Genomic DNA, 17110 nt, shown 5'->3' with positions numbered 1-17110 from the left:
TATACAACACTGGACCAGGATAAACAACACTGGACCAGGATATACAACACTGGACCAGGATAAACAACACTGGACCAGGATATACAACACTGGACCAGGATATACAACACTGGACCAGGATAACAACACTGGACCAGGATATATAACACTGGACCAGGATAAACAACACTGGACCAGGATATATAACACTGGACCAGGATATACAACACTGGACCAGGATATACAACACTGGACCAGGATATACAACACTGTCCATCACTCTGACAGCTGGACCAGGATATACAACACTGGACCAGGATATACAACACTGGACCAGGATAAACAACACTGGACCAGGATATACAACACTGGACCAGGATATACAACACTGGACCAGGATATACAACACTGGACCAGGATAAACAACACTGGACCAGGATATACAACACTGGACCAGGATATACAACACTGGACCAGGATATATAACACTGGACCAGGATATACAACACTGGACCAGGATATACAACACTGGACCAGGATATATAACACTGGACCAGGATAAACAACACTGGACCAGGATATACAACACTGGACCAGGATATACAACACTGGACCAGGATATACAACACTGGACCAGGATATACAACACTGGACCAGGATATATAACACTGGACCAGGATAAACAACACTGGACCAGGATATACAACACTGGACCAGGATAAACAACACTGGACCAGGATATACAACACTGGACCAGGATATACAACACTGGACCAGGATAAACAACACTGGACCAGGATAAACAACACTGTCCATGGATCTAACATTCAATATTAGTCTGTTTTATAGAAACATGGGGCCGGTGACCCCAATATAGATGGGGGGGTGGGCTTCTGAGAGGTCACTGCGTTTTTGTGTGTGTGTGTGTGTGTGTGTGTGTGTGTGTGTGTGTGTGTGTGTGTGTGTGTGTGTGTGTGTGTGTTCTGAAAGCACTCAGGATTAGAGGCAGTGAGAGCAGCTGGGTTTAATCTGTACCAGCACAGAGGCAGCTGTCACTCACAAAGAGACAGCTAGACAGACGAACAGAGAGACAGAGACCGACAGACATACAGACATAGACAGACACAAAGACGGAGAGAGAGACAGACAAGAGACAGACAGAGAGACAGAGAGACAGACAGAGACGGACAGACACAGAGACAGAGGGACCAAAAGTCCTTTCACCAGTGGCACAGCTGGAGAGAGAGACAGACAGACAAACAGACAGAGAAACAGAGAGACACAGAGACATAGAGACAGACAGACAGACCAAAAGTCCTTTCACCAGTGGCACAGCTAGCTAACCCTAATCTGGGTTAAGCAACTCAGAGGCCACTCATAGGTACCTAGGTAATGGTCCCATCATCCTCTCTGATCACCTGTAATAGATGTTAAAGCTACCTAATCTCCTCTATCCACTTAGACTATTACTGCTGCCATACTGCTGTTATACCGCTGCTATACTGCTGCCATACTGCTGTTATACCACTGCTATACTGCTGCTGCTATACCGCTGTTATGCACTGCTATACTGCTGCTGCTATACCGCTGCTATACCGCTGCTGTTATACCACTGCTATACTGCTGCTGCTATACCGCTGTTATGCACTGCTATACTGCTGCTGCTATACCGCTGTTATGCACTGCTATACCGCTGTTATACCGCTGCTGCTATACTGCTGCTGCTATACCGCTGCTGCTATACCGCTGCTATACTGCTGCTATACCGCTTCTGCTTTACCGCTGCTATACCGCTGCTATACTGCTGCTATACCGCTGCTATACCGCTGCTATACCGCTGCTATACCGCTGCTATACCGCTGTTATACTGCTGCTGTTATACCACTGCTATACTGCTGCTGCTATACCGTTGTTATGCACTGCTATACCGCTGTTATACCGCTGCTGCTATACCGCTGCTGCTATACCACTGCTATACCGCTGCTGCTATACCGCTGTTATACCGCTGCCATACTGCTGCTATACCGCTGCTGCTATACCGCTGCTGCTATACCGCTGATATACCGCTGTTATACTGCTGTTATACCGCTGCTACTATACTGCTGCTATACCGCTACTGTTATACCGCTGCTATACCGCTGCTGCTTTACTGCTGTTATACCGCTGCTATGAAGCTGCTGCTATACCGCTGCTATACCGCTGCTGCTATACTGCTGCTATACCGCTGCTATACCGCTGCTGCTATACTGCTGCTATACCGCTGCTGCTATACCGCTGCTGTTATACCGCGTCTGTTATACCGCTGCTGCTATACCGCTGCTGTTATACCGCTGCTGCTATACCGCTGTTATGCACTGCTATACCGCTGCTGTTATACCGCTGATATACCGCTGCTGTTATACCGCTGCTATACCTGCTATACCGCTGCTGTTATACCGCTGCTGCTTTACCGCTGCTATACCGCTGCTATACCTGCTATACCGCTGCTGTTATACCGCTGCTGCTTTACCGCTGCTATACCGCTGTTATACCACTGCTATACCGCTGCTATACCGCTGTTATACCGCTGCTATACCGCTGTTATACCGCTGTTATACCGCTGCTGTTATACCGCTGTTATACCGCTGCTATACCGCTGCTGTTATACCGCTGCTATACTGCTGCTGCTATACCGCTGCTGTTATACCGCTGTTATGCACTGCTATACCGCTGCTGTTATACCGCTGATATACCGCTGCTGCTATACTGCTGCTATACCGCTGTTATACCGCTGCTATACTGCTGCTGCTATACTGCTGCTATACCGCTGTTATACCGCTGCTGCTATACCGCTGCTGTTATACCGCTGCTGCTATACCGCTGTTATGCACTGCTATACCGCTGCTGTTATACCGCTGATATACCGCTGCTGTCATACCGCTGTTATACCGCTGCTGCTATACTGCTGTTATACCGCTGCTATACCGCTGCTGTCATACCGCTGTTATACCGCTGCTGCTATACCGCTGCTGTTATACCGCTGTTATACCGCTGCTATACCGCTGCTGTTATACCGCTGCTATACTGCTGCTGCTATACCGCTGCTGCTATACTGCTGCTATACCGCTGTTATACCGCTGCTGCTATACCGCTGCTGTTATACCGCTGCTGCTATACCGCTGTTATGCACTGCTATACCGCTGCTGTTATACCGCTGATATACCGCTGCTGTTATACCGCTGCTGCTATACCGCTGCTGTTATACCGCTGTTATACCGCTGTTATACCGCTGTTATACCTGCTATACCGCTGTTATACCGCTGCTGTTATACCGCTGCTATACCGCTGCTATACCGCTGCTGTTTTACCGCTGCTATACCGCTGCTGCTATACCGCTGTTATACCGCTGCTATACCGCTGTTATACCGCTGCTATACCGCTGCTGCTATACCGCTGTTATACTGCTGCTATACCGCTGCTGCTATACCGCTGCTGTTATACCGCTGCTATACCGCTGCTGTTATAACGCTGCTGTCATACCGCCGCTGTCATACCACTGCTGCTATACTGCTGCTATACCGCTGCTATACCGCCGCTGCAATACCGCTGCTGCTATACCGCTGCTGCTATACTGCTGTTATACCGCTGCTGCTATACCGCTGCTGCTATACCGCTGCTGCTATACCGCTGCTGCTATACCGCTGCGGTTATACCGCTGCTATACCGCTGCTGCTATACTGCTGCTGCTATACTGCTGTTATACCGCTGCTGCTATACTGCTGCTATACCGCTGCTGCTATACTGCTGCTATACTGCTGCTGCTATACCGCTGCTGCTATACTGCTGCTATACTGCTGCTATACTGCTGCTGCTATACTGCTGCTATACTGCTGCTATACTGCTGTTATACCACTGCTATACTGCTGTTATACCGCTGCTATACCGCTCCATTAGGTTCAGTAGTAGGAGATGTATCCTGTCAGGGATGACTGCAGGCTTTTGTTCCAGCCAAGCTGGAAGACCACTCATTCCTGACACCAAGCACAGTAACACATCCAATCCAATCAATACTTCTATTGGTACAATCAGGGGGATTAGCATTCACACTGGCCTGCTGCGGATAAGAGTGTGTGTACCTGTGTGTGTGTACCTGTTTGTACATGTGTGTGTGTGTGTTTGTACGTGTGTGTGTGTGTGTGTGTGTGTGTGTGTGTGTGTGTGTGTGTGTGTGTGTGTGTGTGTGTGTGTGTGTGTGTGTGTGTGTGTGCGTGTGTGTCTAGTTACCTTGGGCAGCCGAAGACATTTGGACGACACCTCATACTCTATGTATGCCTCCTCCTGTCCCGTCCGTCCTCTTCCTCCCTCTGTATAACACAGCTCCTGGGCCCTCTGCAGCGCCGCATCCAGCTCTGACATCCCGTAAACACACAGCGCCGAGCGACCCGTCGCCGTGGGCGTCGACGCCTGCCCCGCCGCCATGGCAACGAACAGCGCCGGCCTCCCCTGGTGTTCGGCGGGGGAAGCCCCCTGGGCGAGGTTGTAACCGCCGGAACATTCCAACGGAACCTCCACGTAAGAGTAGAAGCTCCGGTCTCCGGCGCAGAGACGTGAAACGTAAGTCCGGTACTCCTTCCTGTGCCACATATCCCTCCGCGAGAACAGGAAGTAGACGTGGTCGCTGTGGTTAAACGCTGAGATGAAGTTGTTGTTGTACTCGGAGTAGCTACCGACAACCAGCTTCCCTAGTTCTTCGTCTTGAGAGAAGGCCTGACGGACGGGGGACGAGCTGGGGGACAGACGGCGCGTTGTGATTGGTGGGATGTCGCTGGGGCCTTTACTAGTGTAGCCACGCCCCACTAGCATCAGCCCCACCCCTTTCTGGTTCAAGATCACGCCCACGGTGGAGACGCGGGGATCGTTGGCGGCTACGTACTGCGTGTCCACCGGGTTGGACGTCTGGTAGAGCACCTCGGACACATTACCCAGACTCCTCTTGTCACAGATACCTTGGAACAACGTCCCGCACACGATCAGGCTCCTTGCCGCGACCTCTGAACCCAGCGCGTCCACGCCTTCCTCCAGGAGAAGGATCTTATTGGTGTTGGGGGTGACCCGGGCGGTAGGACAGTCCCTGGAAACTATTGGAGGCAGACATTCAGGACTGTCTAGTTTGGGGCCAGTCTGACTGGAGGACAGCACCTAGGACAAGATGAGAGATAACACAGAGGAATGGTGGGTAGGGCGGCCGGAAGCCTAGCGGTTAGTGCTTTGGGCCAGTAACCGAAAAGGTCTCTGGTTCAAATCCCAGATCCAACAAGGTGAAAAATCTGTCGTTGTGCCTTTGAGCAAAGCATTTAAACCGTAATTGCTCCAGTAAGTCGTGACTCGAATGTATAAAATAAAACATATATTTTATTGGTAGCCTGTTCCCTCTATAGTGTACACTACTGTTGATCAGGGTCCATTGTAAAGGGAATAGGGTGCCATTTTAGGACAAAGCCATTGTTTGTGTTCACAGAACTGGTCTAAAAGAAACTCTTACATAAACACAGACAACATACAAAAAACATATAGGAGTGGTTTCCCAGACACAGGCTAAACGCAGTACTAGACTAAAACGTAAACTCAATGGATAATCTCCATTGAAAGTGCTTTTTAGTCTATTTAGTCTTAATCTGTGTCTAGTAAACCAGTACATAGAGAACCAGGGTCCCAGAGAGCCAGGGCCCAGAGAGCCAGGGCCCAGAGAACCAGGGCCCAGACAGCCAGGACCCAGAGAACCAGGGCCCAGAGAACCAGGGCCCAGACAGCCAGGGCCCAGAGAGCCAGGGCCCAGAGAACCAGGGCCCGAGAACCAGGGCCCAGACAGCCAGGGCCCAGAGAGCCAGGGCCCAGAGAACCAGGGCCCAGAGAACCAGGGCCCAGAGAACCAGGGCCCAGACAGCCAGGGCCCAGAGAGCCAGGGCCCAGAGAACCAGGGCCCAGACAGCCAGGGCCCAGACAGCCAGGGCCCGAGAACCAGGGCCCAGAGAACCAGGGCCCAGAGAGCCAGGGCCCAGTGTTTCAAAAGTTGGATTTTGCCTATTGGATAGGATTAAATGCATAGAGCTAGAATGCATAGAACAGAGGAATCATTGACTTGAATGGGGGACTCGTGAAGGATATACGACGAAGGAAGTTTAACCAGCTTCAGTTAGCTTCACATTCCAGCTCAGGCTTCATCCGTACTACGACGGTGGATATTGCTCGTCTGCCTGCCGCTAACTCTAGCAGGCTTGTAACTGCTGAACATCAACCCATGGACGAGTCAGTGCCACATCTGGTTTTAGCCGTTTAATTTCACACTAGCTAGGTTTCCATCCAATTGGCGACAGATTTCCCTGCGAATATTTTTTAAAATTTGCATAAAAACAATATGCGCATTTTCCCCACCAGAGGTGTTTCCATCAAATTGACTTGTTGTGTGATGACGTAGTGCACATTAGCATAACTTTTGCGGTTAAATTCTCAGGTACCGGATAAAACACTCCAAGTGAAATGGGTTTTACACTCCACTGATGGTTCTCTAACAAAACACTGGTACTGATGAGGTGCTGTTGGCTAGAGGGCACCTATACCCTACTACATGATGAGGTGCTGTTGGCTAGAGGGAACCTATACCCTACTACATGATGAGGTGCTGTTGGCTAGAGGGAACCTATACCCTACTACATGATGAGGTGCTGTTGGCTAGAGGGCACCTATACCCTACTACATGATGAGGTGCTGTTGGCTAGAGGGCACCTATAGTCTACTACATGATGAGGTGCTGTTGGCTAGAGGGCACCTATAGCCTACTACATGATGAGGTGCTGTTGGCTAGAGGGCACCTATACCCTACTACATGATGAGGTGCTGTTGGCTAGAGGGCACCTATACCCTACTACATGATGAGGTGCTGTTGGCTAGAGGGCACCTATAGTCTACTACATGATGAGGTGCTGTTGGCTAGAGGGCACCTATACCCTACTGCATGATGAGGTGCTGTTGGCTAGAGGGAACCTATAGCCTACTACATGATGAGGTGCTGTTGGCTAGAGGGCACCTATACCCTACTACATGATGAGGTGCTGTTGGCTAGAGGGCACCTATAGTCTACTACATGATGAGGTGCTGTTGGCTAGAGGGCACCTATACCCTACTACATGATGAGGTGCTGTTGGCTAGAGGGCACCTATACCCTACTACATGATGAGGTGCTGTTGGCTAGAGGGCACCTATAGTCTACTACATGATGAGGTGCTGTTGGCTAGAGGGCACCTATAGTCCACTACATGATGAGGTGCTGTTGGCTAGAGGGAACCTATAGTCCACTACATGATGAGGTGCTGTTGGCTAGAGGGCACCTATACCCTACTACATGATGAGGTGCTGTTGGCTAGAGGCCACCTATAGTCTACTACATGATGAGGTGCTGTTGGCTAGAGGCCACCTATACCCTACTACATGATGAGGTGCTGTTGGCTAGAGGCCACCTATAGTCTACTACATGATGAGGTGCTGTTGGCTAGAGGGAACCTATACCCTACTACATGATGAGGTGCTGTTGGCTAGAGGGCACCTATAGTCTACTACATGATGAGGTGCTGTTGGCTAGAGGGCACCTATAGTCTACTACATGATGAGGTGCTGTTGGCTAGAGGGAACCTATACCCTACTACATGATGAGGTGCTGTTGGCTAGAGGGCACCTATACCCTACTACATGATGAGGTGCTGTTGGCTAGAGGGCACCTATACCCTACTACATGATGAGGTGCTGTTGGCTAGAGGGCACCTATACCCTACTACATGATGAGGTGCTGTTGGCTAGAGGGCACCTATAGTCTACTACATGATGAGAACACTATGGATTATTTGTATTTGTCAATCCCCAGAAAAATACCCTGGATATTTATTGTAAAGGAGCATCAAGATCATCACCGTGTACTTTCACCCCCCTGTGAAGTTCATCATAATTTGTTTAATCTGTAGTTTAATAAACTGCATGCTTTCCCGACGAGTCGTAGTAGTGGGAGGACCGCACGACGTCGTCGCCTGACGATATGACGGTTATTATATCAATATTTACGCATAAACTATTTTCCGCTGATATTTCTCTCGCATTAATTCATTTTACCAACATAAAAAAAAAAATCCCACTTTTTGAGTAGATTATTTTTGTTCTGTCGACATTTGAAAAGTTTACAGAAAAAAAATTCTGTTTTCATCAAGCCATTAAAATGTTTTATCCGACCTGTGCTTTACTCGCATAAAAAGGTTGGATGGAAACCTGGTTACGGAAAGCGTTTTTCCATCTCGAAAATGTATTAAATAAATATTATTTTACACTGTTTGGACAAAGAAAACACTTAGGTCAGCCCACCCAGGCACTACAACGCCAGAAAAATCCCTGAATGTGTATATATTTTGAACTACTATTTTTTTTTTAACACAAAACAACATATTTTAAAATCAGTCGTCTCCTCAAATGAAGAGGATGATGATGCAATCTTTGCGAGATAAGAGGAAATCTGATTTCATTGGTCCTCAACTCGTGGTTCAGTCATTTCATTGAGGGTAAGTGGAGTTAAAAACCTGAGTTAGCCTGCCCTGGAGCAGGTTAGCCCTGAGTTAGCCTGCCCCGGAGCAGGTTAGCCCTGAGTTAGCCAGCCCCGGAGCAGGTTAGCCCTGAGTTAGCCAGCCCCGGAGCAGGTTAGCCCTGAGTTAGCCAGCCCTGGAGCAGGTTAGCCCTGAGTTAGCCTGCCCTGGAGCAGGTTAGCCCTGAGTTAGCCTGCCCTGGACCAGGTTAGCCCTGAGTTAGCCTGCCCCGGAGCAGGTTAGCCCTGAGTTAGCCTGCCCCGGAGCAGGTTAGCCCTGAGTTAGCCTGCCCCGGAGCAGGTTAGCCCTGAGTTAGCCTGCCCTGGAGCAGGTTAGCCCTGAGTTAGCCTGCCCTGGAGCAGGTTAGCCCTGAGTTAGCCTGCCCTGGAGCAGGTTAGCCCTGAGTTAGCCTGCCCTGGAGCAGGTTAGCCCTGAGTTAGCCTGCCCTGGAGCAGGTTAGCCCTGAGTTAGCCTGCCCCGGAGCAGGTTAGCCCTGAGTTAGCCTGCCCCGGAGCAGGTTAGCCATGAGTTAGCCTGCCCCGGAGCAGGTTAACCCTGAGTTAGCCTGCCCTGGAGCAGGTTAGCCCTGAGTTAGCCTGCCCTGGAGCAGGTTAGCCCTGAGTTAGCCTGCCCTGGAGCAGGTTAGCCCTGAGTTAGCCTGCCCTGGAGCAGGTTAGCCCTGAGTTAGCCTGCCCCGGAGCAGGTTAACCCTGAGTTAGCCTGGCCTGGACCAGGTTAGCCCTGAGTTAGCCTGCCCCGGAGCAGGTTAGTTCTAAAGGATTCGTTACCATAGAAATGTACCCGGCTAAAAATGGAAGCCACTTTCTTGGTGCCGGTTATCCCGAGTTGAACTCAAGAGTTGACCAACGTTACCTGGCTAAGTCCTCAACCTGCTTTGTTAGGATAGGGCTCTGTTCTATTCATTATATTTCTATGCATTTCAGCCTATCCCATAGCCAAACATCCAGATGGGAAAAAACTGGAGCCAGGTGATTAAAGACATTGTAATTACCTGGAGGTCAGGGGAGAGATGGTAGAGATGGTTAACCGCCCCCACGTACAGATGACCAGACCTGGGGTCCAGTAGGAGGTGGTTGAGGGGAGATCCATCCAGGGAGAGGTAAGGGAAGGCCTGCCCAGCGGGAGAGGCCTTCTCTGGGTTAGGGTCCAGCTGGGGCTGGGTCAGGGCCTGTGGAAGCTGCAGCAGTACCAGACACCACCAGGTGGCGATGGGGAGCAGAGGGGGAACGGCAGCTGGCATGGCACCCCCTTACCTGCTGGAAAAAGAGAGAAGAAGAGGATGAGGATGAGGAAGAGAGAGAGAGAGAGGAGTGCTTTCCTCTGAGGAACAACGATATACCCACAGACACACTTCACTGCCTGCATCTCTCTGTCTCTCACTCAAACACACAAAGACTTCCCCTTGCTTCAAACACTTTCTTTTGTTCTTCAAAGCTCCCCCACCTTCAAAACACACACACACACACACACACACACACACACACACACACACACACACACACACACACACACACACACACACACACACACACACACACACACACACAGCATCAGCAGAAGATCCTACTCTGACAAGTGGGGCGGAGGCTCAGCTAAACAAAGGTCATGTCTTCTTCGTTTTGTTCTTCTGCCCACATAGGATGTGTTGATGCTGGTCCTAGAGATATATAGACAACATGAGTCCCACAAAGGGCACCTTATCCCCTATCTAGTGCTCTTATCCCCTATCTAGTGCACTATATGGGAATAGGACACCATTTGGAACATAGCCCCATCACATACCTGATTAAAAAATAAAATAAAAGACATCACAATGCAGGTAGGACAACACACACACACACACACACACACACACACAAAAAGGACAACGCATGCAGCAGCCTTGATACAAGACGTCCTGTTTCAGTCAGGAAGGTAAACAGAAACTGAAGGTGACTCCCAAAGAAAGACACACACACACACACACACACACACACACACACACACACACACACACACACACACACACACACACACACACACACACACACACACACACACACACACACACACACACACACACACACACACACACACACACACACACACACACACACACACACACACACACACACACACACACACACACACACACACACACACACACACACACACACACACACACAACACACATAACACACACACACAACACACACACACACACACACAACACACATAACACACACACACACACACACACACACACACACAACACACACACACACACGTCATTCTGGCACCACACTCTGTTGGTTTAATGAAACTAATCTGAGTTCTATGTTTCGGGGAAGATGACAAAGAGTCAGGCGGCTGATAGGAAATAACGGAAGTTTAATCTTATAAAGTGACTGTATGAGCCAGTCATGTTATTGGTGAAGGTAGAGACAGTAAAAACATCGGTCTGGCACCAGTTAGCAAGCAGTAACACATTACATCCTGTGTGGAAGTCTGTTTGTGCTATCATGTCAATTCCTGTCACTGACTGTCACATTTGGCTTGAGAATGGCAGCGACAGATCTGGGACCAGGCTAGCTGTAATACCACTGACTTCTATATCCTTCTCTTCCTGCTTTAAAATTAGAGAACAAAACAAAACCACGTACTACTTACTGCAGCAGTGATCTCTCCTCCTCCCTCCACAAAGTCTCTCTCTCCTCCCTCCCTCCCTCCCTCCCTCCACAAAGTCTCTCTCTACTCCCTCCCTCCCTCCCTCCCTCCACAAAGTCTCTCTCTACTCCCTCCCTCCCTCCCTCCCTCCACAAAGTCTCTCTCTACTCCCTCCCTCAAGTCTCTCTACTCCCTCCTCCTCCCTCAAATCTCTCTCTACTCCCTCCTCCTCCCTCCCTCCTCCCCAAAGTCTCTCTCTACTCTCTCTTCCTCCCTCCCTCCTCCCCAGTCTCTCTCTTCCTCCCTCCCTCCTCCCCAAAGTCTCTTCTCTCTCTTCCTCCCTCCCTCCTCCCCAGTCTCTCTACTCTCTCTTCCTCCCTCCCTCCCTCCTCCCCAAAGTTTCTCTCTTCTCTCTCTTCCTCCCTCCCTCCCTCCCTCCCTCCCTCCTCCCCAAAGTCTCTCTCTTCTCTCTCTTCCTCCCTCCCTCCTCCCCAGTCTCTCTACTCTCTCTTCCTCCCTCCCTCCCTCCTCCCCAACGCCTCTCTATTCTCTCTCCTCCCTTCCTCCTCCTCAAAGTCTCTCTTCTCTTCTCTCTCCTCCTCAAAGTCTCTCTCCTCCCTCCCTCCTCCTCAAAGTTTCTCTCTTCCTCCCTCCCTCCTCCTCATCAAAGTACAGAGACTCATCTGCATACTGCAAGCTAGTTTTCTCAGCCCAATACATTGAATATGTCGAATATCATTTCGCTTTCAAAACGCAAAACAAAACAGAGAACCTCAGAGGAGAACATGGAGTAGAGGAGGGAGAAGAGGTTCATCTGTAATTTATGTTGCAGCAGCAAGCGGAGACGTCTCGGGGCTCTGGATATGAAAGAGAAGGGGCTTCGTCCCAAACGGCACCCTATTCCCTTTAATCCAGAGCCCTGGTCAACGGTAGTGCACTATAAAAGGGAATAAGGGTGCCATTTGGGACATTCTCCAAGAGAAAAAAAAAGGGGGTGAATTGCCCTAACATGATCAGTATGCATATAACATTTTCTCTCATCGCCCAACACCAGCATCTCCCCTCACCTTCAAAGGGTCTGACAGTAGTTGGAAACGACAGTTTGCTACGCTATTTAAGATTAAAGTGAAATTTTCAATTAAGGCCCTTGCTGTGTAAGAGTTTACATTATCCCATTCTGTAAGGAGAAGCCATAGTTTACATTAACCCATTCTGTAAGGAGAAGCCATAGTTTACATGAAACCATTCTGTAAGGAGAAGCCAGAGTTTACATGAATCCATTCTGTAAGGAGAAGCCAGAGTTTACATGAATCCATTCTGTAAGGAGAAGCCAGAGTTTACATGAATCCATTCTGTAAGGAGAAGCCAGAGTTTACATGAATCCATTCTGTAAGGAGAAGCCAGAGTTTACATGAACTCCATTCTGTAAGGAGAAGCCAGAGTTTACATGAACTCCATTCTGTAAGGAGAAGCCAGAGTTTACATGAATCCATTCTGTAAGGAGAAGCCAGAGTTTACATGAATCCATTCTGTAAGGAGAAGCCAGAGTTTACATGAATTCATTCTGTAAGGAGAAGCCAGAGTTGAGTGAATTTTTTAAATAATTAAATATATTTACAGTACCAGTCAAAAGTTTGGACATACCTACTTATTCAAGGGTTTTTCTTAATACTTTTTTTTTTTTTTTTACTATTTTCTAAATTGTAGAATAATAGTGAAGACATCAAAACTATGAAATAACACACATGGAATCATGTAGTAACCAAAAGAGTGTTAAACAAATTAAAATATATTTTATATTTGAGATTCTTCAAAGTAGCCACCCTTTGCCTTGATGACAGCTTTGCACACTCTTGGCATTCTCTCAACCAGCTCCATGAGGTAGTCACCTGGAATGCATTTCAATGAACAGGTGTGCCTTGTTAAAAGTTAATTTGTGGAATTTCTTTCCTTCTTAATGCGTTTTGAGCCAATCAGTGTTATGACAAGGTAGAGGTGGTATACAGAAGATAGCCCTATTTGGTAAAAGAACAAGTCCATATTATGGCAAGAACAGCTCAAATAAGCAAAGAGAAATGACAGTCCATCATTACTTTAAGACATGAAGGTCAGTCAATCCAGAAAATGTTTCAAGAACTTTGAAAGTTTCTTCAAGTGCAGTCGCAAAAATCATTTAAGCACTATGATGAAACTGGCTCTCATGAGAACCGCCACAGGAAAGGAAGACCCAGAATTACCTCTGCTGCAGAGGATAAGTTCATTGGAGTTAACAGCACCTCAGATTGCAGCACAAATGAATACTTCACAGAGTTCATGTAACAGACACATCTCAACATCAACTGTTCAGAGGAGACTGTGTGAATCAGGCCTTCATGGTTGAATTGCTGCAAAGAAACCACTACTAAAGAACACTAATGAGAAGAAGAGACTTGCTTGGACCAAGAAACACGAGCAATGGACATTAGACCGGTGGAAATCTGTCCTTTGGTCTGGAGTCCAAATTGGAGATTTTTGGTTCCAACCGCCGTGTCTTTGTGAGACGTGGTGTGGGCGAACGTATGATCACTGCATGTGTATTTCCTACCGTGAAGCATGGAGGAGGAGGTGTTATGGGGTTGGGATGATTTGCTGGTGACACTGTCTGTGATTTATTTAGAATTCAAGGCAACTAGTGTAACTGTTGGTGTAACTGTTGGTGAAACTGTTGGTGTAACCGTTGGTGTAACTGTTGGTGTAACTGTTGGTGTAACTGTTTGTAAAAGTGTTGGTGTAACTGTTGGTGTAACTGTTGGTGAAACTGTTTGTAAAACTGTTGGTGTAACCGTTGGTGTAACTGTTGGTGTAGCTGTTGGTGTAACTGTTGGTGTAACTGTTGGTGTAACTGTTGGTGTAACTGTTGGTGTAACTGTTTATAAAACTGTTGGTGTAACTGTTGGTGTAACTGTTGGTGTAGCTGTTGGTGTAACTGTTGGTGTAACTGTTGGTGTAACTGTGTAACTGTTGGTGTAACTGTTTATAAAACTGTTGGTGTAACTGTTGGTGAAACTGTTTGTAAAAGTGTTGGTGTAACTTGGTGTAACTGTTTGTAAAAGTGTTGGTGTAACTGTTGGTGTAACTTTTGGTGTAACTGTTTGTAAAACTGTTGGTGTAACTGTTTGTAAAAGTGTTGGTGTAACTTGGTGTAACTGTTTGTAAAACTGTTGGTGTAACTATTGGTGTAACTGTTGGTGTAACTGTTGGTGTAACTGTTGGTGTAACTCATTGTAAAAGTGTTGGTGTAACTGTTGGTGTAAATGTTTGTAAAACTGTTGGTGTAACTGTTTGTAAAACTGTTGGTGTAACTATTGGTGTAACTGTTTGTAAAACTGTTAGTGTAACTGCTGGTGTAACTGCTGGTTTAACTGCTGGTGTAGCTGTTTGTAAAATTGTTGGTGTAACTGTTGGTGTAACTCATTGTAAAAGTGTTGGTGTAGCTGTTGGTGTAACTGTTGGTAAAAGTGTTGGTGTAACTGTTGGTGTAACTGTTGGTGTAACTGTTGGTAAAAGTGTTGGTGTAACTGTTGGTGTAACTCATTGTAAAAGTGTTGGTGTAGCTGTTGGTGTAACTGTTTGTAAAAGTGTTGGTGTAACTGTTGGTGTAACTGTTTGTAAAAGTGTTGGTGTAACTGTTTGTAAAAGTGTCGGTGTAACTGTTGGTGTAACTCATTGTAAAAGTGTTGGTGTAACTGTTTGTAAAAGTGTTGGTGTAACTGTTGGTGTAACTGTTGGTGTAACTGTTGGTAAAAGTGTCGGTGTAACTGTTGGTGTAACTCATTGTAAAAGTGTTGGTGTAACTGTTTGTAAAAGTGTCGGTGTAACTGTTGGTGTAACTCATTGTAAAAGTGTTGGTGTAACTGTTGGTGTAACTGTTTGTAAAAGTGTCGGTGTAACTGTTGGTGTAACTGTTTGTAAAAGTGTTGGTGTAACTTGGTGTAACTGTTGGTGTAACTATTTGTAAAACTGTTGGTGTAACTGTTGGTGTAACTATTGGTGTAACTATTTGTAAAAGTGTCGGTGTAACTATTGGTGTAACTGTTTGTAAAACTGTTTGTCATCTTTCACTCCTCTTTTCTGTTTTTTCTCTGTTCTTCCCCTTTTCTTTTCTCCCTCCCCCAGTTCCCCCAGTCGCCCCCCAGTTACCCCCAGGTCCCCCGCGTACAAAGCTCTCCCTTGCCCTCCATTTGGCAATTATGACCATAATTCTATCCTCCTGATTCCTTCTTACAAGCAAAAACTTAAGCAGGAAGCACCAGTGACTCGCTCAATACGGAAGTGGTCAGATAAATGCGGATGCTAAGCTACAGGACCGTTTTGCTAGCACAGACTGGAATATGTTCCGGGATTCATCCAATGGCATTGAGGAGAATACCACATCAGTGACTGGCTTCATCAATAAGTGCATCGAGGACGTCGTCCCCACAGTGACTGTACGTACATACCCCAACCAGAAACCATGGATGACAGGCAACATCCACACCGAGCTAAAGGGTAGAGCTGCCGTTTCAAGGAGCGGGACTCTAACCCGGACGCTTATAAGAAATCTCGCTATGCCCTCCGACAAACCATCAAACACGTAAAGCGTTAATACAGGACTAAGCTGGAATCGTACTACACCAGCTCCGATGCTCGTCGGATGTGGCAGGGCTTGCAAGTTATTACAGACTACAAAAGGAAGCACAGCCGCGAGCTGCCAAGTGACACGAGCCTACCAGACAAGCTAAATTACTTCTATGCTCGCTTTGAGGCAAGCAACACTGAAGCATGCATGAGAGCATCAGCTGTTCCGGACGACTGTGTGATCACGCTCTCCGCAGCCAATGTGAGTAAGACCTTTAGACAGGTCAACATTCACAAGGCCGCAGGGCCAGACGGATTACCAGGACGTGTACTGCGAGCATGTACTGACCAACTGGCAAGTATCTTCACTAACATTTTCAACCTCTCCCTGTCCGAGTCTGTAATACCAACATGTTTTAAGCAGACCACCATAGTGCCTGTGCCCAAGAACACTAAGGTAACCTGTCTAAATGACTACCGACCCGTAGCACTCAGGTCTGTAGCCATAAAGTGCTTTGAAAGGCTGGTCATGGCTCACATCAACACCATTATCCCAGAAACCCTAGACCCACTCCAATTTGCATACCGCCCCGCATGATGCAATCTCTATTGCACTCCACACTGCACTTTCCCACCTGGACAAGAGGAACACCTACGTGATAATGCTATTCATGCTCAGTCCCCTCCTGTACTCCCTGTTCACTCATGACTGCATGGCCAGGCACGACTCCAACACCATCATTAAGTTTCCCGGCGACACAACAGTGTTAGGCCTGATCACCGACAACGATGAGACAGCCAATAGGAAGGAGGTCAGAGACCTGGCCGTGTGGTGCCAGGATAACAACCTCTCCCTCAACGTGATCAAGACAAAGGAGATGATTGTGGACTACAGGAAAAGGAGGACCGAGCACGCCCCCATTCATATCAACGGTGTTGTAGTGGAGCAGGTTGAGAGCTTCATGTTCCTTGGTGTCCACATCACCAACAAACTAACATGGTCCAAGCACACCAAGACAGTCGTGAAGAGGGAACGACAAAACCTATTCTCCCTCAGGAGACTGAAAAGATTTGGCATGGGTCCCCAGATCCTCAAAAGGTTCTACAGCTGCACCATCGAGAGCATCCTGACTGGTTGCATCACTGCCTGGTATGGTAACTGCTCGGCCTCCGACCGCAAGACACTACAGAGGGTAACGCGTACGGCCCAGTACATCACTGGGGCCAAGCTTCCTGCCATCCAGGACCTCTATACCAGGTGGTGTCAGAAG

The 17110-nt window shown here is 47.9% G+C and overlaps 1 protein-coding gene across 1 annotated transcript in view; it reads right to left on the bottom strand.

The window, feature by feature from the left end:
* LOC106572960 (plexin-B1) overlaps window positions 1-17110 on the bottom strand; it is an 86424-nt gene that overhangs the window by 32046 nt on the left and 37268 nt on the right. The window contains exons 2-3 of the mRNA XM_045696113.1: window positions 9589-9850; window positions 4243-5157 (exon numbers count right to left, since the gene is read on the bottom strand). Of these exons, the coding sequence (XP_045552069.1) occupies window positions 4243-5157; window positions 9589-9837 (1164 nt within the window). The 5' untranslated portion in view covers window positions 9838-9850. The remainder of the gene's footprint in view (window positions 1-4242; window positions 5158-9588; window positions 9851-17110) is intronic.

The sequence above is a fragment of the Salmo salar genome, chromosome ssa15 (genome assembly GCF_905237065.1).
Source record: "Salmo salar chromosome ssa15, Ssal_v3.1, whole genome shotgun sequence".
NCBI lineage: Eukaryota > Metazoa > Chordata > Actinopteri > Salmoniformes > Salmonidae > Salmo > Salmo salar.
The sequence above is the reverse complement of the archived record's forward strand: the minus strand, read 5'-3'. Positions and strand labels throughout refer to the sequence as shown.